This window comes from Pleurodeles waltl, chromosome 4_2 (assembly GCF_031143425.1).
Source record: "Pleurodeles waltl isolate 20211129_DDA chromosome 4_2, aPleWal1.hap1.20221129, whole genome shotgun sequence".
Lineage (NCBI taxonomy): Eukaryota > Metazoa > Chordata > Amphibia > Caudata > Salamandridae > Pleurodeles > Pleurodeles waltl.
Window position 1 is genome coordinate 205418274 of NC_090443.1, and position 25669 is coordinate 205443942.

Genomic DNA, 25669 nt, shown 5'->3' on the forward strand with positions numbered 1-25669 from the left:
GACCTTGCAGCAAGACTCCCCATCACATCCAAGGAAATTTCTACAACCGCATCATACAGTCTGGACCCCTGCCCCCACCAGGCCTTCACCAGAAGTCTTCTACCCATAAGAAAGGTGCATACTACAATCACCTCCATGACCTTCCCAGATGCAAGGACACATGCCACAGTTCTCCACCTGATGAAAACGCCTTTTGGGGCCCCTTAATGCTCATCAATTACAGACATATCTCCCTGCTGCCATACCCTGCCAAAGTCCTAGAGAAAATCATCAATAAACATTTCACCAACCATCTCACCCAACACTAGCTCCTCAACATCACACGGTCCAGGTTCAGATCTAACCATAGCACAGAAACAGCCCCCATCGCACCACAGGTTACATTTATATGGCCAGGGACAGAAAAGACACAGTTACCCTCATCCTCTTGGACCTCTGTGCAGCATTGGACACATTATTCCACCCCATCTTCATCCAATGCCTACATGAGGTTGAAATCCAAGCCCCTGCCCTCTGCTGGATCAGCTGTTTCCTCACTGGGTTGCCCCAGTCTGTCTGCCTAGCTCCCTACTCTTCAGATGCTCACTACCTCATCCATGGAATACCGCAAGGATACTCACTGAGCTCGACCCTCTTTAACTCATTCATGATCCCTCTTGTAAGCATCATCCACTTCATAAAATCGATGTCCACCCCTAAGCCGACATCACTCATCTGATACTCTCTCTCACTGACAAGACTACCACCACCTGCATGACTGAATCGGCTGACTGGATGAGGACCAACGGCTTCAAACCGAACACCAACAAGACAGAAGTTGTGATCTACAGGAAGAACCCATCGCCACAGGACTCCAAATGGTAGCTGGCCGAGCTAGGTCATGCACCTACCTCCACCTTCCACACCAAGAACTGCGAGATTGTCATCAACAGCAATCTCAACATGGCTGTCCAAGTCAGTGCTGTGAGAGCTTCATGCTTCTACAGCCTCATAATGCTGAGGAAGATCTTCAAATGGTTCCCTACCTGCTCACACAAAACGAATACGCTTTCATCACCAACAAGTTGAACTAAGGGAACACCCTCTATGCCAGGATCAGCAAACAACTCAACAGATGACTGCAAACCATTCTAAACAAACCTGCAAGAGTCACATGTAACTTCTCACACCCCATACACATCACATTACACCTCAATATACAAATGAGTACAGTTCACACTCCACACTCACACCTTCACAGTACTACACCAACCAAGCCCACAGCAATAGCCACATCTCCTTTCACAAACCATCCAGACACATCTTCTCACCTGAACTCCTGCTTGCACACATCCCATGCGTATGTAGTAACAGAACAGGAGTTTGGGCCCTTTCCCCCATTACCCCAAAATCCAGAACACCCTGCCGCTACGCATCAGAGCCTCCTCCTCAATTCAATCAATAACAATATTAGGGGTGTCAGAGAACACATGAAAGCACAAACAGATGAAATGACAACATATATATTAAAACTACACTGAGTTACAATGATGTACTGCAGATTTTAAAAATGAGCCAACAGCAAAACATACAGATTCATCTGAAAGCATCCATAAAAAGCATAATGCAACATAACACTTTTTACAATTGTACTTTCTCAATAAAGGTAATATAAAATGCATATTAAAATGTACAAGAGAAGGTGAAGTGCAACGATGTCTGGTTGGACGTACCAATGCATGGGCAGGTAGAATGCCTTCTAAGCTGTGTTGTCCTAAAGGGCAGCACAAATAAAGTCTGTACAGTACCACACCAAAAACGGAAGAGTAATGCTTGCTCCCAGGTTCCCTGAACCAAATCCAAATAAGGCTCAATGTTGCAGATCAACTGTAAGATCACAAGTTGCCTTATGGTTAATTTTGTCAGTTCAATGCCTTCTCTCTCAAGGCATAAATGGTCCAGAAATATTGATTTTACTCAGATTTTGTCCTCTTTCACAATGATGATGAGTTGTCAAACGGACCAGCTTCACAAAATTTGCTTTGACATACATCAACAAGTAGATAGACAACCCTTTGTCACAAGTTAGACAATCCATAATGGTTGAATGAGTGAGGTGCGCTTGAGAGTTTAACCGATAAGAGATCTACAACAATAACGGTTGAGATAATTCATTCTAAGATCTTTGTGGCAGCAGTAATGCGCAGTACGTTGTGGCACAGGCAAGAGACATCTTAAAAAATAGTTTTCCTCAATTTGTAAAGAATGGGAATCAGCATATCCCCCAAACTCCCACCCAATATGTTACAATGGGCAAACAGTGGCACTTATAGATTTCAAGTATGGAGGCAATAGGTTTAAGAATGGCCCCCAGAGACTGATTACATTTGTGCAAACTCACTGAAATGTTATGCTTCGAGGTAGAAGAAGCATCAAATACAGTACCCAGATAGGGAAAACAAGATTCGCATGGACTAATCAGTGATTTGGAAAAGTTGATTCTCAAGTCTGGGCCAGACATAAAGTCAGTAAAGGATGCCACCAACTTTCTTAATGCCCCTCGGGGTCTGAGCCAAAAGCAATGTGGCATTCTCATAAAGCAGTAATAGAATAAAAGATCTATTTATCAAGGGGACATCAGCCCAACTTTGCAGCAAAATAAATTCATATTATTTACATACAAAATAAATAATAAAGTATCCAATATACAGTCTTGCCGGGACACCCCGTTCAAGCCAAGTGGTTCAGTAAGCTCCCCCTTAGGTCCATTCCTCACCCTCGTTGTCGAAATACTGCGCAAACGTGAAAGAAAAGTCATTAACACAGTATCTAGGCCTACTTTCAAAAGAAAGTGCCACAGCTTAGAGCGGTTTATCCTGTCAAAGGCTCTAGAGGCGTCCATAAATGTTAAATAAAGGGGGCATTGCCTAGCGATGGTATACTTGCCAGCCATTAAGTTAAGGTTTAGGCATTGCTTCCTAATGCCTAAATGTTCTCGGAAGCTGTATTGATAAGGGCTTAAAAAACTCTTCAAGCCTGCTCACTCCTGGATTCGGTTGAAAAATCTTATGAATCGATTAGTGAGATTGGCCTATAAAATCTTGGTTAAAGTCTGTTTTCATTTTTGAAAATGGGTACAATAATTGATGTGGACAAGGACAGGGGTCCATTTTTTTTTAAAGAGATGCCCATATACACATGTTACATTTAAAGAGGTCCAACAGCACATCGTCCAGCCCAGGGGCTTTAGCGGGGACCTCTGTCAGATAGGTAACCTGACTTCTAAGTGCAAAATAATTTAAAATTGCTACCTGTGCTGCGTGCAAGGTCAGTAGTATAAATAAATTCACCTTTGCCGTCAAAAATACTGTGCAGATTTGAAAGAAAAGTGACTAGTACCGTATTTAGACCTAAATTCAGTAGAAAGTACCACAGCTTAGAGCGATTTCCACTGTCACGTGCACTAGAGACGTCTAGAAATGCAGAATAAAGCAGGCTTTGCCTCTCTATGGAATACCTGCCAATCATTAAATCAAGGTTTATGTATTGCTCCCTAGTGCCTAAGTGTTCCCTGAAGCCATACTGAAAGAGCTAAAAATATTCATGCCAGCCCACTTCTGGATTCTATTGAAAATATTTCTGCCCAAAATCTTCACTGAGAATTGATGAGTGGGATTGGCATCTTGGCTCAAGTCTGTTTTCTTTTCTGAAAATTGATACTATAATTGATGTGGACTAGGATGGGGTAAATTGGGGAAACAAAAATTGTTTAAAATGTTTGTTAAAAGAGGTACTAATCTCTCAAGGTTACATTTAAAGAGGTTCAACAGCACACTGACCGGCCCAAGGGCTTTATCTGCTGACCTCTATAACATAGGTTGAATGTCCTCAACTAAATGCAACAGAATTTAAAATCGTTACCTGTGGTGTGTATAACCTCAGGAGTATAAATAAATTCACTGTTAAAAATACAAACAGACTGAAAATGTAATACTCATTTTGTGTCTCTAATAGGTGTGCTCATTATTGATAATGTGCTGTAGTGGTTTCAGTAGAAATAACTGTCTGCCAGAAAAGTATGCATTTAGCTGTGGCCTCTGTGAGTCATTCCCAGGGCGCACTTTGTAGATTCTTTTTTTTCAATTTTTGCCAAGGTTAATTTATATGACACACGACAGGTAATGATCTCTTCCTTACATCTCTGTTTTCTAGCCAAAGCCTCACATTGTCCAAAGAGTAGGAAACATGAAATCAGCCTTAAGACGATTCTACCATTTGAATTTGTGGTTTGAGAAGAGCTTTGTAAATTATGCCTCAAATGTAAGTAAAAGACTCCGTAATTCGGCCAGATCTAATGGAATCCGGATAGAGACAAGTCATAAAAATGTCAAGATTTGATTTTATCTTGGGATCTTGAAATAAAGATGAATTAGGTAAGTGCCATACTAGTCTTATTTTATAAACGTTGTGAGAACTAACCAATTGAGTGGATAAACACAATGATACAGAGGGCAGATTATGACAGCGGCAGCTCCTCCATTAGGGTGGAGGAGCGTCACCCCCGCAAGCAGCAGCTGCAAAACATTTACCAGAAAACGATAATAAACTGTGTTTATTATCGTTTTTTTGTAAAGGGGCGGGGCATCGGGGGTGACAAACACTGAGGGGAGTGCACAGAGCACTCCCATCATTGCGCATGTATGTTTGGCTGGCAGTCTCGGGCCGGCCAAACACACATGCGCAATTGGCTTTCTAGACAGAGCCTGCACAGGCTCACAATCTGCCTTGGAGTGCTCTGGCTGGGTGTTCCAAGGCAATCTTAACACTGCTTTGAGCAGCATCAGAATTGGCCGCAGGGCAGGCTGGGAGCCTGTGCCTGCAGCCTGGAGCAACGACGAGGGAAAGAGGAGTGACGTGGGGGCAACGGAGGAGGTAAGATTTTTTTTTTTATTATATGTTACCCCCTCTGTGTGCCCTGCACCCGCCCTGCCCCTTTAGAGGTCAGCGAGCCACGACTGGATTGTGATCCCTAAATTTGGCATCCAAGATGTCACTGCTTAAAAATCGAGAGAGTAAACCACACGACATAAAAACATAATTCCTAATTGAGGGATACTCTGTCAAAAATAAGTGGATAAAGGGATGGTTATGGTAGAATCTGTATTGTGTATGTAAATTAAATCTTGATTTAAAATGAATTACCCACTGTTTTGCCCCATGGATCTACGCATACGTTAAACAAATTAACATATAAGTTATTTGCATGCAAACACAGGTCAAATGTATTAATGCAAACGTTGGCATTGAAATCGCCACAAATTAACAAATTTGGAGGGTTATTACATGAAGCAGACCTTTCACAAAAATAATCAGATTATTTGAAGTAGTGAAATCAGTATTTTTAAATCTAAACCTTTAAATAAGAGGTTGTAAATAATACACTTTTAAATTAATCATTATTTGAATTTAAACCATGTGCCTGTGTCTTTTTTTACATGTGTGAGCCCACATAAACTGCCGCCATAGAATCAGCCCCTATACATTGCTACACTCCTAGCTGTAGAGCAAAAAGCTCCAGCCTAAGGAGTGCTGTAAAATCAAGGAAAATCCTGGGGTGATCATCTCTTTTTTTAGACCCTCCAAAATTAGGGTCAGCACTTGTGTAAAAGTCCTTTTAGGGGAGCTGCTACACTCTGGCAGTCCCTGTCCACACTCTCTTGGCATTGTTGGTGGTGCCTCTACCATCCTGAGGCCACCATGTTGCCAAATCTTTGAGCTGGGCAAGGTCCTGCCAGGCATTATGGGGTGCTTCCTCTAGGCAGTGTGCATATTTAATTAACGGCTCTCCCACATTCATTTCTGCTATCACGCAACCTCGCACCATACAACTTTTTCCTTTTGAGTTTCCTTTCTTTTCTTTGGGATGCCTGGTCCAGCCTGGGCACACTGCATGCCTTTCCCATTGGGGGAAGCTGGGGAGCCCACAGGGCACCCCGCCCAGGCAGCAGTTTCCTTTGCTCCTGGCACAAAAGAAGGTAGCTCTTTTCCCGGAGCAGGCAGGTAGTTCCTTTCTGTTGTTGCCACCCCGCTTCCCCCATGTACGGGTGCGGCAAGAGGGAGAAAGGCCCATTACTATACTGGTGTTGCTTGGCCTGCTTCACGTACATTGGGAGCCATATCTCTGGCCCTTTCCTTGCTCCTTGGGGCCACAACAGTGCTCTTCACTTTTCCTTTGGTGGGGGAGGGCCTGACATTGGGGTCCCGGGCCCCTCTATATGAAATCTAGCCCGGGAGCTTGTAATTCCTGGGTCTTCTAAGCTCTGATTAGGGAGCCCCCAAGCACATCCCTCCCAGGGTTGAAAATGAACTATAGTCCTTGCACCAACCCCTGGACCCTGGCCCACTCTAGATGTTTAGCAACCTCGGGCAGAAGAGCTCCACGCACTCTGGGACCATGCTGGGTGTCAAAGGTCAGATCACTTTGTCTTTCATCTTGGGGCCCATTGGACTGTTTTGCTTGGTCTTAGGCTCATTTTGCTCCTGGTAGCAAGCCCTAGCCTCTTGGAGTCTTTTCCATAAATCTCCTGGCCTCTAAGGTGGCAGAACTTGCAGGGAGTGGGTGCTACTGGCTCCCTGAGCCAGCCTTTATCCTTCTCCTCCTCTGGTGCTTTTCTCCTCCTTGGTGCACAATTCCAATTCTTCTTAATTGGTACTTAGGGGGTGTAAAGAGACCAGCTTCCCTAGCCCTGGGGAGAGCCCCACTGGTCCTAGGGTCAACTGTAGTCAGAGTCTTTAGTCCAGGTGGGAATCAGCTGGTTCCTCATTCCATTCGCCTCAAGTCCCAATGTTCAGCTCCAAGTAAAAGCACCCTCTACCCCTTTGTGAAAAACTTTTAAGTGGGGACATAAACGTCTAGAAGCCACGCACCCCCAGCCAATCCTAGGGTGCCACATCACCTCTCAGCCCCTGTCCCTACCCTCCTACACAGCAAGCTGGGACAATTAAAAATGGCGCTTTCAGGAGTCACTGGTCGCATCTACTCTGGAGGCCTCAGCTCAGTCCCTCACTGGCATCACCAAAGGTTTTAAAAGGAGCCCCCTCCTGTGTTTGCTCCAAAGGTCTGGGCTCCCTCCTTTATTCAGTGGGCTATGTCTCACCCCTGGTACGGCATGGAAGATAACTGATGAATGCAGATTTTTCTCCCCAACCCTTCCTACTCAGGAGCTGGGTGAAGCACTGTTAATTGCTCCCTTTGTGTGGGGAGGTCTTTGCTCCTGCTGCTGGAGAGCAAGGTAATTATCTTGGCCCAGCATAGTGACAAAATGCCTGTGCTCTCACTGTGCAAGACACTGTGACCTCACCTGGAGGACAGGGCTGACCTGGGGAACTCCATTTGCACGGGCAGCTCCCATGCCAAGCATGGGCCAAGGGCAGGCCCATCCTGCGCAGCTCAGTGCCAGGAGGAAGTGGGTTGGGGCCACCCCCTTTGGCTCTGCGGCAACAGTACTGTGTCTCCTCTCTCTTTTAATGTATGGCCAGCCACAGAACATATCCTCATTGCTGGACTTGAGAAACTCTTCCCCAGGATTATTCTTGCATTCTTGCATTTGTACATGTGTAGCCTCTTTTAGGAAGCGAGTAGCCACGAACATTGCCATCATTCATTTTAGGATCAAATGCTGAACATTGTTACATTTTGACTAGCTGCTTGCTGTGTTGAGTTTGCTTTTAATTTATTTATAACTTTTTAAATAAACCGATTTCATAGCTACTGTAAGCTGTATGTGGCAGGGTGTAATATTTGAATACTTATTTTGCTTTGACTGTACACCTAAACTTGCATTATTTGCACAACTCTGGTTAAAGTAAGCATGAACCATCTTTATTATTGTTGATTCATGAATTATGGGGAAGAGTAAAGCGACCGAGCCACTCCAAGGCCCCACAAAACATTGCAAAAAGCAAAAGAAATCAAACAATTGCACACTTGGTGAGATCAAACTGTTGATTGAAGAGGTTGAATTCATTATCGGCGCTACTAGTCCACACAAGAGGAAAGGAGCCTCAGCTGCAAAACTGAAGCCCGCCACCCAAACACTCCCTGAACTCTTTAAGCAGAGGGTTGTGAGAAAAACGTCTTGCATAGCTGCCCCCATGCCAGATCATATTCATCCTGCTAGCTCCAAGAACCAGGGTGCAGTGTTCCTCTAGAAACAAGCCTTCTAGACATCAGGATATACTTAGTAACAATTGTTTTCTTCCCTTACTAGATAGCCCCGAAACATTTGGAGAGATTAGAGGGGGAGGGAGGCCTGACAATCCCAAAGTCACAACCCTACCAGAAAAGGATAATATTTTAAAATGCATCAAATAGCTGAGGACAGAAATAGGTGACCTTACGTCTATGGTAGGTCTCTTCACAGGCATGGTCAAACAACTGCTAGCAGGAACGGTGGGAACACATTTGAGGAACCATCACAAAAACACAACCCATGGAGATAAATCTCTGGAGCCATACTCAACTGGGCCAATGGCAAACAGTCCTTCATCAAGTTTAAGAACAATGCATGGAGTATTAGAAAGAGGTGTTGCAGAAGGAATATTGACACAGGAAAGCGCCGGGAATATAGCTAGGTAGGAAAGGCATGCACCTCTCATCCATCTAACATATACAAAGGCAATAAAAAGGCTGAGATAATAGGGAATAGCACAAGGCACCAGCACCCAGCTCACAAGAACCCTGACAATCTCATTCCCCGAAAAATGTATATGTTTAATGTGCCCAAGATTTTGCCATACATAAGATACGAAGGGGGGGACTCACTTTAGAACAAAGCCATACCTTGGATACATCACGTGAGGGGCTGTAGGCCTATTCTTTGGGAAAACATCTTGAGGGCCAAAAGATGGGATACAGTAAACTGTTACAATGACTGCATTAAACTAACTTTGGCTAATGAAAGATTGGCTGATAGCTTGGTGGCACTTGACATAAGAACCAGTCCGCCAACATGGACTAACATTCAATTAAAGTACCATCCTATTTCCAGTAGATTGCCACACACCACCCAAAACTCCCTTTCCCAAGCAGTAGACTTCTCTGTACTGGGGAAAATTGGTTGACTGTGCAGACAGAGCACCTTGACATCAATAGCCTGAACCACTTTTGAACCATCCCACCCTATATGTAAGGAAATTCCAAGGGAGTTCTTAACACCTGAGATGGTCTCTGCAAACATTGAAACCTTGGAGACGAGTCTGGGACTTACATCTCGAACTGCCCATGGTGCAAGGCATCTATTTAAGAACTCTGGAACTATTTGTAGTGTAAGTGCACAAGCTTCCATGACCAATTTGTCTTGCTGTCCAGTCCTAAACCCAGTAGATCCATGCATAACATCATCGCCACTTCCATCAGAGGCGCCTCCAAAGTTAGCAGTGTTCTCTTGTGACATGGTAGGGTTAAAATAAAAAATGTCCTTGCCAGAGTGGAAAGAGTTCATAAACGATCTTGACATCTGCATATTGCAAGAAACTTGAACCAGCCCTTTGGGCAAGGTACTTAAGGTACTGTGTACCCACTGTCCCTAATCAACAGGGGCGGCTCTCCAGAGGGCTGCTGACATGGATGAAAATCTCCCTCAATTGCTCCATAATCTAATCTAATTATCCATCGACTGCCTGGATATTTTAGGAATCCAAGTAAGGGGCCACATGGATACCATTGTAGACATTTACAATATATGTGCAAGAGGCATCATGGGAGGAAAGCAATCGGAAATCCTGCAAATACTAAAGGAACCTCTGGATAAGTGGGACTGCATCACCATCTTATTCTGGCTGGAGACTTTAATATCACCTTTGAACCCCTGGGTGTGGAAGATCTGAGCATAGCAGAAGAAAAAGATGAACTATTGGCTATCCCTTAGTAGGATATAGCCCCAGTGAAAAAATGGTCCAGAGCAGCACTCCAAATGAAGGTCCTGAGTTTGGTCTAAGGGCAACTAACAGTAGAACCAAATCTGATTCAACTGGGCATCCACATGTAATAGGTCCAATAATATGAGTTGTATTGACTATGTTCTGGCAGACTTGAGACTTTGGCATAATGCTGAGGACATGGAAGTGTGGGAGACAATACAGTGTGACCATAACCCCCTCTGCCTTAGCCTGTGGTCTGCATGGGGTAGACAGCTTATCGATTCCTGCCCACGTCGCTCAACTCAGGATGTGGCACTAACCAATGACAGACCACGGCTTAAGTGGCATAACCTAGCTATACAGGAGGATACTATCTTACGTATAAATCTTAAACTACTAGAAAGTATAGCCATGATTGACGCTTTACAGACCAGGGAAATTAGGTTAAGTGAAGTTACATCTATCCACTAATGCTTCTTCGAATATATTGCAGTGTACTTTAAAGTGCCTATATCCCACTCCTAAAAGAAACAACAAAATACCCGCCTATGGTTCAATAAAGAGTGTAGGCACTCATTGTGTTTGACTGTGTTCACTGGGATCCTGCAAACCTGAACACCAGTGATGATCCTCCTTCCCTGCTAACTTAGTAACTGTACCTTTTTCTTCCCACAATTTGCATACCGGCCCCCTCATGTAAGTCCCTGGTATATGGTACCTAGGTACCCAGGGCATTGGGATACCAGGGATCCCTATGGGCTGCCACAATTATTCTGCCACCCATAGGGAGCCCAAGCAAAGAGTTCTGCAGGCCTGCCGTTGCAGTCTGTATGAAATGGGTGCATGCACCTGTTTTCACTACAGATCACTGCACCAGGTCACTGTGAGTCACCCCTATGGTAGGCCCTCTCAGCCCAGAGGGCAGGGTGCAGGAACCTTTGTGTGCAGGCACCCCTGTACTAGCAGAGGTGCCCTCACAAACTTCAGGGCCATTTTCCTGGACTTTGTGATTGTTGGGACGCCATTTTACAAGTGTACTGGACAGAGGTCACTACCTTAATCCAGCTACATATTGGTAACTCTGAACCTAGGCATGTTTGGTATCAAACATGTCGGAATCACACCCCAATACTGTTGCAAGTATTGGAAGTATGATTCCATGCACTCTGTGGGCTCCTTAGAGGACCAGTCTCACAGGGTTTTCCGGGCACCCCAAGCTGCTGCCACCCCTCAGACAGGTTTCTGCCCTCCTGTTGCTTGATCTGATCAAGCCCAGGAAGGCAGAACAAAGGATTGTTGGGAGAAGGAGGTAACACCTTCTCCCTTTGGAAATAGGTGTGACTGGCTTGGGAGGGGTAGCCTCCCCAAGCCACTGGTATGCTCTGAAGGGCACATTTGGTGCACTCCATGCATAAACCAGTCCACACGAGTTTAGGGACCCCCAGAGGGGAAGCCATGTTAGTAGGACCCCAGTGGTACCCAGAGGGTTAGCAAAAGTAGGGATAGATCCTATTCTGCCCACCCTCATGTCACCTCAGTATCTGAGGGGATCACACTGCTCAATTCCAGAAGAAGATTCCTTAGACAAGGAGCTCAGGAAACTGAGGTTGGAGGTGGACAAGCTGAGGCTGCAACAGCTAGTCCTAGATAGAGAGGCCTTCGCAGTGGAGAGAGACAGGCAGGGGTTAGGGTTAACACCCCATGGTGGCAGCAGCAACTTTGGTTTCAGCTATCCTAGGGTCAGGGGGACTCTTTTGATTCCAGAAACCTTAGTAAAGTTGTTCCCTCCTACAAGGTGGGGGATGACATTAACAAGTGGTTCTCTGCTCTGGAGAGGGCCTGTAAAGTACAGAGGGTCCTCCCAGAGACAGCAGGTTGCTATCTTTTGTCTCTCCTTCACTGAGAAGAGTAGGGATAGACCCCCTACTGTCAGGGTGTCGCATTGCGGCCCGCCGCGCCCCGAACAGGACGATCGGCTCAGGCCGTGGTTTGGGCTGCAGTTCGTTTTTCGTACCGCAGGGCTTACCGCGGTCCTTCCGGCCTCAGCTTGCACAAGGCTCTAGATTGGGCATCGCGTCTTGGTGAGTTCAGGGCACGGCACGCACTCAAAATTAGAAGTGGGCACCCTCTCCCCACCCCTCACTTACCTGATGTTTACCTGGTGTTTACCTGTTCTTTTCTCTGTCTTCTTTTCTCTTCTTTCTCCTTTTTTTCTTCTTTCCTTTGTTCTTCATAATCGGAGCCATGTTCTTCTTTTTCCCAACATGCCCTTCTGCTACCTTTTTCCCTGCATGCATTAGGTTCCTTTTCTAAGATGGCGTTTTCATCTATTTTCTCCTATAGCCCTTTCCCAATCCAACATGGCGTCTTTTACCTTCCTGTATGTCACTTCCTGTTTTAGGATATATAAAGAGTGGGATTCTTGTTCTCCTTTTGCTGCAACACTTCCTTTGGTGGTGATCACACTCTGGTTGTTTTTCCTCCAGTATTTTTCCTCACCTGTTCCAGTTTCTTCCAGTTATTGTTTTCTTTTTATTGTAAGACTTACCTTTTTCTTGTGCTTATTCTCTGTACCAGGGAGTTCCAGTCCTAGAGGTTTTTTCCCTTTGGGGTTTTTCCTCTGGTACTTCTACTGGAGGGCACGGACTGCCTTTTGACGTCCCATTGTCTGCAGCACCGTGGCTACCAGAAAGGTCCACCCTAACCTTGGTCAAGGCAGGACCTACAAGGATCAAGACCATCCTGCAGTTCCAGTTGACCCAAGCCATAAGCAACAAAGAAACCGTGAAAGAGTCCTCCCAGAATTGGGTTGATTTTGTAGATTGCTCTGTGAAGGCTTTGGAAGGCTGGTTACATGGTAGTAAAGTCACTGATTATGACAGCTTATATAATCGTATTCTGATGGCGCATATACTTAAGAATTGTGTGTCTGATTTGTTGCACCAGTACTTGGTAGTCTCAGATCTCACCTCTCCCCAAGAATTGGGAAAGAAGGCAGACAAATGGGTCAGAACAAGGGTGAGCAGAAAAGCTCATACAGGGGGTGACAAAAACAAGAAAAAGGAAGCAGGTACATCTCAGGACAAGGGTGGGGACAAAACAAATCTAAAGAGTCTTCACCTGGCCCACAAAATTCCTCTGGGGGTGGGTCCAAAACCTCTTCCTGCTCTTCCCATAACAAGAAACCTCAGTGCTATGTTTGTGGAAACAAAGGCCACAGGCCAGGAGACAGCTCCTGTCCTAAAGCAAGCACCAGGCCACCCACCACTACAATCCTCACCTCCACCACTAGTGCCCCTAGTAACAGCAGTAGTGGTGGGTCAGGTAACATTAGCCAATCAATCCAAGGGTGTAGCTGGGCTCACTTTAGGAAGTGTGGTGGGGGCTGGCTTAGTTAGGGAGACTACTGAGGCTGTTTTAGTCTCAAATTGGGGGCATTGATCTTGCCACCCTTGCTGCCTGTCCTGGTAGTGACAACCAGCCTATTTGGTTTCTCACTGCTGTGAGTGCTGCCTTCTCATAGGATTGCATTAGAAATTCCCTGCCTTATGTGTAGGGGGTATTGTCTGATTTATGAGGGGTAGCATAGGCATGTTTGGTATTGTTGTAATGGAAGTGAGAAATGCTGCTAACTGGTGTAGGTGAATTATTTATTATCATTACAGAAATGCCACTTCTAGAAAGTGAGCATTTCTCTGTGCTTATGACTCTGGTGTTTTGCAACTTGACTCCAATCCACGTTTGGGCAGAGTGACAGCTGGGCTTTCTGCATACTTTTCAGACAGCCTGTACACAGGGAGGTTGGAGGTGTCACAGAGGTGCATCTGCATATTGAATGGTCTTCCTGGGCTGACAGGAGGGGAGTCGGGCACACTTGCATCTGTAAAGGCTGTGCCCTGGCCTCACACAAAGGGCTCATTTACCCCCAACTGATGTCTGGAGCCTGTGCTGGAGGAGAGAGGTGACACTCCTGGAACTAGTGGTAAATAGTTGGAACCTCCTGGCCCTATCTTTGTTAAACCTTTGCAAAACTGAGTATAAGGTCAGGGAATTTTTCCCCACAATTTGCAGAAATTCTAGACACTTTTAACCTAATTGGAACTGGACACAGAATGCTGCTGGAGGGACTCACCAGGAAGTGCCTTGGCCTGCTACTGCTGTGCTGGCCTGTGACCTGCCAGCTCACTAGGAGGAACTACCACTGTCTGCATCCCCTTTGTGCTGGCCTGTTGCTGGGCCCTACCGCCCTGTGCTCTACTTTGTGTCCCCAGGGGCTGGATGCTGTGGCCCCTGAGCTCTGCATCCTTTTGCTTTCTAGAGTGAGGAGCGCTTTCTTTTGTCTGCTGGAGTAGCGCTCTGCTGGAGCCCCCTGACGCATTGTGAGAGCGCCCTTTCCCTTTGAATTACTGGATCTCAGCGCTTGAAGAGCGCCTTTCTTCAATTTTCGCGCACCTTGAGGGTGCCTTGTTCTTAATTTCTGGAGCATCTGGAGAGCGCTCCCTTTGGTCCTGTTGCCGGAATAATCACTGTTGAGGCCCAGGCAACTGGTGTTTCCGAACCGTGTTGGAAACGTGCTGGGCTGTGTGCACATGGGGCCCGAGAAGGTGAATATCGGAGTCGCCGCTCGGTGTAGGTACCCCCAGGAAGCGGGAGTCCATCAAGGAGCACCCCAGGGTACAAGCAGGCTTCCATTCCTGGAGCCTGGAGCTGCCACAGACCGACTGCGGGGAAAGAGGGAGCTGGCTTCCCATGCCGAGGCAGGGGAGCTGCCGGAGTTAAACCACCACAGCGAGGTGTTGGCGAAGGAGGCCCTGGAGAGTTTCCCTGGTCAGACCTGCAGTCAAATGACTGCCGGAGGGCACCAGGAACTCGTACTCACGCCGCAGGGAGGCAGGCGTCTACCGTGTGGACCAGTGAGGCATCCCCGTCCGGTAGGAAGGTGCAGGCTCCTCTAGTTATTCATTTGGGACCGTGTTGGGTCAGATGGTGGCCCCCTCTTTGCGTGCTTAGGGATGCGCTAAGGTGCTTCCATACCGTGTCGCAAAGGGGAAAAAGAAGTTCTAGCCTCTTCTCATTCCCCTGAGGGCCATCTCTCCAACAGGGTGGAGGGGTATTCGAGGCCCTCCATTACAGTATCGGACAGATGTCCTTGAGGACCAGGATTCCTAAGGAGGTCGTGACATCAATGGTTACTATCAGGGGCAACCCTCAGTGAGAGGTACAACCCGAACTGCTGTTTTTTCATTATGTGAATATCATGAGCCCTATACTGCTACCTGTTAGGCCAACTCATAGCAATGTGTTGGCAGAGATGAGTATGTATGCCTATAGTGTTTAGGGTGATCTGTTTCATGACCTACCACTAGTTTTCTAATGTTCCTGTTATGGGCATTTATGCTAATATGTTTTCATGACTTTTCATGTGTTTCCTAATGTTCCTGCTATGGGCATTTATGAGGATCTTGTAACGTGCATTAGTGTAGTAATGTTTTTCCTGACTACTGCTTATGTTGCAGAATAATGAGTAACCTGTGTGTTATATGTGACTACTGCTGATTTCTGCAGGGTAACAGTACTGTGTAACATTCTGACAACTATTGGGTAGCAGAGTATGACTGAGTTGTTGTGTTTGCTCTAATGATGTTGTTGACAATACAGTTTATTTTAATATAACTTGGGATTGTGTTTCCTTTGTGGTGGGGATAGTGTGTCATGTGTGTTGTGTGTGTTGGGCAAACGCTTTACACAGTGTCTCTGGGATAGGCCTGACTGCTCGTGCCAAGCTACCAAGGCGGTGAGCAGGGGTTATCTTGGTTGTGTAACTCCTTCGCCTTGACTAGAGTGGGTGGGTTCTGCCTGGCTTAGGTACATACCCTAGCCAACCAGAAACCCCATTTCTAACAAAGAGTACATGAAAAAGGCCACTAAAACCTTCAAGCTAGCCAAGAACTGCAGAAGCAGTGGAATGACCAGAAGGCTGTCCTAACTGTGTACCAGCCACGGCAGAAAGTGTGGGTCCTGGAGCCCGTAGTTCCCAGGGCACTCTAAGATAAGTGGAGTGGTCCTCACACTATAGTGGAGAAAAAAGGTGAGGTCACATATTTAGTAGACCTTGGCACTCCCAGACGCCTCCTCAGGGTGCTTCATGTGAACTGCCTTAAGCCCTACTATGACAGGGCTGACATGACCCTGCTCATGGCCACTGATACAGGAAGAAGTAAGTGACTCTCTCCCTGACCTCGCCTCCACCACTGCAGATGATGGCTCAGTGGATGGGGTTGTCCTAGCAGACTGTCTTTCTGAGTCCCAGAAAGAGGACTGCGTGAACCTCCTGGGGCAGTTCTCAGAACTGTTTTCTCTGAAACCTGGTCAGACAACATGGTATGAACACACCTTTGACACAGGGGACAGTTTGCCTATCAAAAGCAAAATTTACAGGCAACCTGACCAGAGACTGCATCAAGGCAGAAGTGCAAAAGATGCTAGACCTATGAGTCATTGAGCACTCTGATAGCCCCTGGGATAGCCCAGTGGTGGTGGTCCCAAAACCTCACTCCAAAAATGGTAAAAGAGAGATGAGATTCTGTGTTTATTACAGAGGGCTCAACAATATCACAAAAACTGATGCTCACCGTATTCCAAGGGCAGATGAGCTCATAGATACACGGGCATATGCCAAGTATCTTAGCACGTTTGATCTGACTGCAGGCTACTGGCAGATCAATTTAGCAGATGATGCTAACGCAAAAACTGCATTCTCAACCATTGGAGAGCATTATCACTTCACAGTAATGCCCTTTGGTATGAAAAATGCACCTGCCACTTTTCAGAGCCTGCTCAATACAGTCCTCCGAGGTTTGGAAGCCTATAGTGCAGCTTATCTACACAATATTGCTGTCTTTAGCTCCACCTGGGAAGACCACCTGGTCCACCTCTGGAATGTTTTGGAGGCTCTGCAAAAAGCAGGCCTTACTATCAAGGCTTCTAGGTGGGAGCCAGGGAAGGTTGTGTATCTGGGCCACCTCGAAGGTGGAGGTCAGATCCAAACTATTTCAGATTGGACTCTTCCTGCTACACAGACCAGGTAAGAGCCTTCTTAGGCCTCACTGGGTACTACAGGAGGTTCATTAAGAATTATGAATTATGGCTCCATTGTAGCCCCTCTTAATGACCTCACATCTAAACAAATGCCTAAAAAGGTTATAGTGGACAGATAGCCATCAAAAAGCTTTTGAGGACCTCAAACAGGCCATGTGCTCTGCACCTGTGTTAAAAAGCTCTGACTAGTCCAAGAAGTTCATTGTTCAGGCTTATGCTTCAGAGGTAGGGGTTGGGGTAGTTCTTTCATAACTCAACACTGAGGGCCAGGATCAACCAGTTGCTTTCATAAGCAGAAGGTTGACCACCAGAGAGAGATGCTGGTCAACTATAGAAAGGGAGGCTGTAGTCTGGGCCTTGAAGAAGCTGAAAGCCATACCTGTTTGGCAATCACTTCATTGTTCAAACAAACCACAAGTCCATTCTGTGGCTCAAATAGATGAAAGGAGGAAACCCTAAATTGTTGAGGTGGTTCATATCCCTTCAGGGAATGGACTATACAGTGGAACATAGACCTAGAAATGACCACTTCAATGCAGATGGACTCTCCAGATATTTCCACTTAGATAACAAAGACCTATCTGGGGAAGGTTAGCTTTCTTGTCCTTCATTTGGTGGGGGGTCGGATGTGCCCTCTTTCTTGGCATCTTGGCATGGTTACCTCCCTTTTCTGCCTGTTGTCAGTGTTTTTGACTGTGTTCACTGGGATCCTGCTAACCAGAACCCCAATGATTATGCTCTCTCCCTTCTAACTTGGTAACTGTATCTTTTTCTTCCCACAACTGGCTTACCGGTCCCCCCATATAAGTCCCTAGTATATGGTACCTCGGTACCCAGGGCATTGGTGTACCAGGGGATCCCTATAGGCTGCAGCAGTTATTCTGCCACCCATAGGAAGCCCATGCCAAGGGGTCTGCAGGCATGCCATTGCAGTCTACGTGAAACTGGTTCATGCACCTGTTTTCACTACAGGTCACTGCACCAGGTGACTGTAAGTCACCCCTAAAGTAGGCCCTCTCAGCCCAGAGGGCTGGGTGCAGGTACCTGTGTGTGAGGGCACCCCTGCACTAGCAGAGGTGACATACTTCAGGCCCATTTTCCTGGACTTTTTGAGTGTGGAGACGCCACTGTGCAGGTGTACTGGACATAGGTCGCTACCTATATCCATCTACATAATGTTAACTCGGAACCTGGGCATGTTTGGTATCAAACATGTAAGAATCATACCCCAATACTGTTGCAAGTATTGGAAGCATGATTCCATGCACTCTGGGGGCTCCTTAGAGGACCCCCAGCATTGCTACCACCAGTCTTACATGGTTTTCCGGCAGTCCAAGCTGCTGCCGCCCCTCAGACAGGTTTCTGCCCTCCTCAAGCTCAGGAAGGCAGAACAAAAGATTTCCTTTACACCCTCTCCCTTTGGAAATAGGTGTGACTGGTCTGGGAGGGGTAGCCTCCCCAAGCCACTTGCATGCTTTGAAGGACACATTTGGTGCCCTCTGTGCATAAACCAGTGCACACCGGTTCAGGGTCTCCCAGTCCCTGCTCTGTCGCGAAACTGGACAATGGAAAGGGAAGTAACCACTCCCCTGTCCATCATCACCCCAGGGGTGGTGCGCAGAGCTCCTCCAGAGGGTCCCTGGGTTCTGCCATCTTGTTTCCAAGGTTGGCAGAGATCTCTGGGAGCGTCTGAGTGGCCAGGCCAGGCAGGAGACGTCAGAGCCCGCTCCTGATAGATGCTTACCTGTGTAGGTGACCAATCCTCCTTTCAGGGCTATTTATGGTCTCTCTCTTGGGTGGATCCTCAGATTCGGCTTGCAAGACTCCAAAAGGATTCCTCTGCAACCTCCACTTCACCTCCTGGCCACTGGAACTGTGACTGGACACTCCAGGAACCGACAAAGCTGCAATCCTCTAAGAAGACTCTTCTGTAACTTTGTTTCCATGGCTCGTGCCAGCTTTGCAACATTTCCCTGGCTCTGCATCCTCAGAAGACAGCAACTCTTCAGCCTGCACAAGAAGAAGAAGGAATCTCCCTTGGAGTGAGTCACTCCCCTGCTTCCATAGGCACCTGCTACAACGACGATGGCTGCGTGGATCTCCCGTCATCTTGAGCTGCGTGGATCCTGCATCACAGGTGGTGGTCCAGAGTAGTCCTCTTGGTCCTCTCTACCAGCTGTCCAACTTTGGTGGAGGTAAACCCTTGCCTTCCCACGCAGGACAGTACCCCCATGCACTTTATCTCTTGCAGCTGCCAAGGCTTGTTTGCATCTCCCCCAAGGGATCTTCAGGCGACGTGTACCTCCAGTGCCCAGTACTCCTTCCTGCGATGCACAGCCCTCTGCGTGGTTGTCCTGCGTCGAGGGATCCCTTTCTGTGGTGCTGCATGGGCTCCTTCTGCAACTTCTGTGTCCCCATCTTGTGGGACTCCTGTGGGTGGTGCTTTTGCTCCTGTGGGCTCTCTGTGCCACTGAAGGACCCTTCTAACTCCCTCTTCTGGGTTGAGTCCTCCTGGTCCTTGCTGGTCCCCAGCAGCTCCACTTTTCGACTAACTGCAAATTTGCCTTTGCCGAGGCTTGTTGGTGGAATTCTTGCACCGACACCCATCTACAATCTTCACTCCAGCATGGGACATCTTCTGCATCCATCAGAAATTCTTCTCCACCTCCAGGGCTGCAGTGCTGACCTGTTCTTCCTCACTGTCGACCAACTCATGCAAGTACAACTGGGTGGGTAGTAGCTCCTACTCCTCCTGGACTCCACTGACACTTTTGGACTTGGTCCCCTCTCTCCGCAGCCCTTCTTCTCCAGGAATCCACCGCTGGTTTCTTGCAGTCTTGTCTGGGTGTCTTCTGTTCTTCTTTTCCTTCCTTTTGGGTGGTTTGAGGAAATTCCAGTGATTTACTCCTGCTTTACTGGTCGCTGGGGGCTACTGTGTTACTTACCTCTGTGGTTTCTAGTACTCCCAGCTCCCCTTTACACATTACATTTACCTAGGTGGTAGTTCTGTGTTCGCATTCCATTTTTTAGTATATGGCTTGGGCCCCCCAGAGGATCACTATTGGTTATTACTATTTGCACAGTTTTCTAACCTTTTCTATGCCTATTTCTGATTACTAGTGTACATATTTAGTGTGTTTACTTACCTCCTAAGGGAGTATTGCCTTTTTTGTAATTTTGGTACTGTGTCACTAAAATAAAGTACCTTTATTTTTGTAACACTGTGTGGTTTCTTTCATGTGTATAAGTGCTGTGTGACTATAGTGGTATTGTATGAGCTTTGCATGTCTCCTAGGTAAGCGTTGGCTGCTCATCCACAGCTACCTCTAGAGAGCTTGGCTCATAGACACTGCCTACACTTCACTAAAAGGGGATACCTGGTATAATGTGTAAGTACCTTAGGTACCCACCACACACCAGGCCAGCCTCCTACACTCTGGCTTTAAAATCAAAAGATATGGCTTCAATAGGTGCTGTCAGGAGAGTAAGCTTGGATCGAAGCAAAAAGGGATTGGGATGGGAAGAGGTGGCAGGACATTAAGAAGCAAGCAAAGGCAAAGACTCCAACAAATTAAGGTGTCTGGTCACTTGGGGGACAACAAGGCTGCATCTCAACCATAAAATCACATCTCCGCAACCGACTGGTTCAATCACTTCAAAACACTCTATACTGACAAAACTCAAGATCATCCACAGGAAGTTCTCTTTTTACCTGACCAGCCAAGGAACGAAGATCTGTTCGATCTGGGCGATGTTCAAATATCTCTAGATGCTATAGTATGTGCCAAAGCCATAGGACCAGATGGCATACCAGGAGACATTTTTATTCATGAGAGGACCAACTGGTCAAAGTAGATACTGTTAAATACAATTACAAGTAGCACTCCAAATCCTGAATCTTGGAAAGGTGCCGAGGTGGTACCCATTTTGAAGAAGAGTGATAGAAGCCTACCCACCAACTGTAGGCCTATCAGCCTTATTGACTTATCAGAAAATTATTCTGCTGCGTGTCCTGGCCAAGATCCAAGAACAGATTGATGCAAATGACATTCTAATACCCTACCAGGGTGGGTTTAGAAAAAGAAAACCAGTGCATTTGACCAGGTTTTTCGCTTCCTACTTTTGTTTTGGAAAACTGTTGTAAACGGTAAGTGCAGCCTTTATGTTGCTTTCATAGAGTTAAAAACAGCTTGACCGGGTCCGAAGACATAAGCTCTGGTACGCATTGCACAACATGGGAATGCTAGTGGATAGTCTATCCCTAATCATTTGTCTACATGAGGATAACTTCACCAGAATATGCAGGGGCGAGCAAGGGCAGCTCACTGACTCGATCCCAGTAAACAAAAGCATCCGCCAATGATGCGTGTTAGCCCCCACTTTATTCTCATTATATCTGAATGGTGTAGTGCAGTTTCTTTCTCTATATGCTGCTGATGATCTGTCCCTTATAAAACAAAACAGCGCGGGGAGCCCTTATAACCCTTTAGTGCCTGGGCTACACCACTGGACAAAAAAGCAAAAGGAAAAACCTCTAGCAGGATAATTATATTGGATTTCATAGAGAGGCAACCTTATTCAAGCCTCACTAGGACTAGAATCACCCTTTAGAAATCAGTCGTAAATGTCCAATAGCAAAATCCACACATCATAGGAGGCATTGTTGCACCACAAGAAAGGCAATGACACCAAATTTTGCATCACCACAACCAGTTTTATTTATTGAATGTTACCTATTTACTTCACAAAAAAAGCTCTCAAATCAAAATTCCGCTATACAAAACAAACAATTGATCTCGCAGGGAAAATTACTTAAATACAAGTGAACATTAGGACCGCAATGAAGGACAATACACAATTTGTTAATGTTGCAGTCTCTAGGTAGAAATGCCAAGTGACTATAGATCTACTCAAATAATACACAAATCAATTGGTGTATATAATTGTAACTAAAACATCAGTCTATAACAAAATGTAATTTGTCTGTTGTTTCTTCCTGTTTGGCACCAATCCTAGAAAGTGTAAGTTAATGAATTTCGGCCTTATGATTAAAAGCCTCTTCCGGTCTAGACGGAACAAATGTCACCCCAAAACTTTGGTTCAAACAAAACAGCAAACAAATAAGCAACTGTTGGCAAGGCAAGATGAAAAATACACCATCAGCTTTCTTATGGAAGAACTGAAAAATCCTGGCATACAGTCAATAAGGCCCCTTTAAAAATCACAGTCCCCATACAAGAATATCACAACAGATATCACATTTGTGGATCGCTATTGTGACCCTAACCTAACTCCAACCATCTTTGAGCTACATTGCTGGAATTCAAAAGCCAGTTCTATTAAGGAAGTCTGACTAGTAAGTTTATCTTTGTGATATTCGTTGTGATATTCTCGCCCTAAACACGTCCCTTCCTAATACCAAATTGCAAAAGCAAAATGTGATTCGGTAACAAGTTGCTGAGTCGCATTTTTCTTGTTGTACATGGCAAAATGCATTTTACCGGCTGCAAATGTCCCAATGGGCTCTTTGCTACCAGTAAAATGGTTACACCTGGCCCTATCAACTTATCCCCTGTTTTTTTCAGATGACAGACATAGTGAAGCCTGGCAAAGGTCCCTTTGTGGAAGCAGGACTTTTAGTAGGAATATACTTTACATGCTGGTATTAGGGCATGCCTTTTGCGATCTAGAAATCAAAGAAAGTAAGAACAGGCAAGGATGGACATTGAGAAGAAACAAAACTAAACTGTACTTACAGAAAGCAGCACTTGAACTTGGCTGGTTAGTTCCAAAACGTTAAGTGCCACACCAGTTATGTCAGTTAGTCAAACAAGTTTTCGCAGGTGACAATCAATAAAACCAAATAAAATGGAATAAAAAGATTTGGTAAATGACACAATACTAAAAACACAATTAACAATTAATCTGACAATATCATAATATCTGAGCAACCAATAACACGAAACGTTTGATAGTATAGTTATTATAGTTCAGTTCTCACTGGCTAGTCACAACCTTCCCCTCCAAGCCAGGAGCTGCTTTTCTATTTCTTGTAGGCCCTACAGTATAATAGCACCTGCACCCTAAGGGCAATATTTATGAACTGATTTGCATTGCATTTGCATCACGCAACTTGGTACATGCACATCACATACCTTAAATAAGATTTATTAAGCCACATAAGGGACGGCTTGGATTTTGAAGCATTCCCAGATTTACCAGAAGTGGTAGAACTGGGAATGTGCAAAAAACCTACGCATCCCAAGGTGAGGTTTAACAAGGAGAAATATCTTTATTTCTCCTTGTTCTTTCCACTTTCCACGCATGCTGCATTCTACAGCACGCATAGAGCAAAGAATCCACAAAAACAATTCTCTGTGCAATGCAAGTGTGCTTGCGTTGGTACCAGGCTGCCAAAAGGGCCCCAGCGCAGGGGAAAGGACAGGAATGAGCCATATTGCCTAAAAAACGGCACACTCCTGCCCTTTCCCACTGGCAGCACAGCAAGGTGACTTGCTGCGCTCCGCGACTATTTTATAAATATGCCCCTAAGTCTAGAATGAGTTTATAAACTGCTACCTTGTCTGGAGCTTTGATTTTAAGTAGATGCCTATTACAACATACGGTGTCATAACTTCATCTGGTTCGTACACAGATGAGATGCAGGCTTTGAAGCGCTAAGCGAGTTATAAAAAGAAACAATTAATTATGACTTAATACCACTTTGTAAATAGCAGCTGCAAGGAAGAGTGGTGATCATGAGTGAAAATACACACACACAACAGATTCTCGCATTACATGTTAATGAGGCAGCTGTTGAGTTGAGCAGGTCGTGAAGTTACTGATATCACACTCATAAATCGACATAGCCATGTTAGAAGAAAAGTGAAGCTAAATCTCTTAAGGCTTCATTTTAACGTAAAATATGCAAAACCTAACAGGGGATTCACAAAGGAGTAAATGTGAATTACACCGTTACAAACACTAACAAACAACTGTACGTTATCAATAATTCACTAAGTGGAAGATGTGCAAAAGCATGTGATTTATATGACTGCATAGAAACTCCCTCAAATGTAGACTATGGCCCTCATCAAGAGCGGCTACTTAATTTATCAGAATAATTATGAGATCCCGGGAACATCCGGGATCTGTGTACTTTTACCCAGAGTTCTCAGCTGCTTTTAGCAGTCCGGGCTAAAATGAGGGTTTAACCTTCTCTAATTAAGTCACCCAGTTCCCAGGGTTTGTGTCAGCGAGAGGGAAATTCAGGAAGATGTGATGAACACCCACTTAGTCTGTTCTTAGTCATGACTCACAAACATTTGGCACTTCGCACACTTTTTCAAAAGATGGAAGTTACACCTTAAAGAAAGAAGTGTAAAAGATGCTAACATTTTGGGAACTAGACCATTTGCTACGATTTTCACAATGGAAGTTTAATAACGAGTGACGTGAGGAGAACAGAAAGGTAAACAATTAACGAAACAAAATGAAAATCTTAAAAATGTTTCACATTTCCTAATTCTGTGCATGTGGACTATAAGCATCTACAGAAAAGGACAAGTTGGTGTAAATGAGAATTTTTGCAAGGAATCTCACTTGAACATGAATCTTATGACAAGCATAGATTGCTATCCAGAAGACGTTTGTAAATCAGATATATCTGTGTAGAATTTGACTATGTGTACATGTGAGTGACCTTGAAATAAATTACATCTTTTTGCGTGAGTCAGAGTGGCTTACAATTCAGGAGCTGATCATCACTAACTCTTCTGGCCCAGGCACGAGGCATTGTGACGTCAGACGTCACCCATAACAAATTAGTACAAAAGATCAGTGATGTTAGTTTCACACTACTTGTGAGAAGTGATGACACAAATAGTTTTTTAATAAGTAAATAAGGCGCAGGTGTTTACAGCAGAATGCATGCATTTATGTGTGTTATTTTACTAATAACAGAATGCAAAATAAAATGCGCTAGATGTTCAAAATTACGAACATAAAAAGAATGGTGCAGAGTGGTAAAGCTGGATTTTAATGTTATTCCAGCACTTGTTCACAATCTAGTGCATAAGAAATTTAGAACTCACCTAAGGACTCCCGTTCCAAAAGATAAAGATAACTCTCAAAGAAGTCGTTCCTGAGCGCCTGGTGCAGGATAAAGGACATGCTGTGTCGACATAGCTCCTGGTCTGTCTTGTGCCAGCGAGACCTGAACGCTAGATGCGCCCCCAAGAACTCCATTTTGTGTAGTATGATTTACAGCCGACCGATGTGCTTGGCCAGGGCTTCGATCACCATGCTTCGGAGGGTGAGTGCGGTGACCGACCGTGAGACTTTTAGAGTTGGGAGCACCGTGCCATCTAATCTCAGGGGTAGCTGTTGACATTTGCTCAGAATATTCACAGGAGTATGATCTTTCAGGCACCATGTGCTGAGGGAGAAAGCAAACCATAAAAACGTAGCCAGCGGAGAACTGCTTAGCAAGGGTAAATGTATATCTGCTCCAAAGGAATTCCGTGTCGTGAAAACGACTCTATTTTAAGTTATAGTAGAAGGAAGAAGCAGTGGCGCAAAAAAAAAAAAAAAAGGCAGCCACTACTCACAGGTGCTCTACAGTAAGAATGTGTGCGGGCTTACAAAATAACCACGCTGTACTTCCGAAGGT

The 25669-nt window shown here is 45.5% G+C and overlaps 1 protein-coding gene across 1 annotated transcript in view; it reads right to left on the reverse strand.

Moving 5' to 3' along the window:
- The window catches only part of NTMT2 (N-terminal Xaa-Pro-Lys N-methyltransferase 2), a 624679-nt gene extending 599210 nt beyond the window's left edge, over positions 1-25469 (reverse strand). The window contains exon 1 of the mRNA XM_069231083.1: positions 25092-25469. Within this exon, the coding sequence (XP_069087184.1) occupies positions 25092-25245 (154 nt within the window). The 5' untranslated portion in view covers positions 25246-25469. The remainder of the gene's footprint in view (positions 1-25091) is intronic.
- Between the last annotated feature and the right edge of the window lie 200 nt (positions 25470-25669).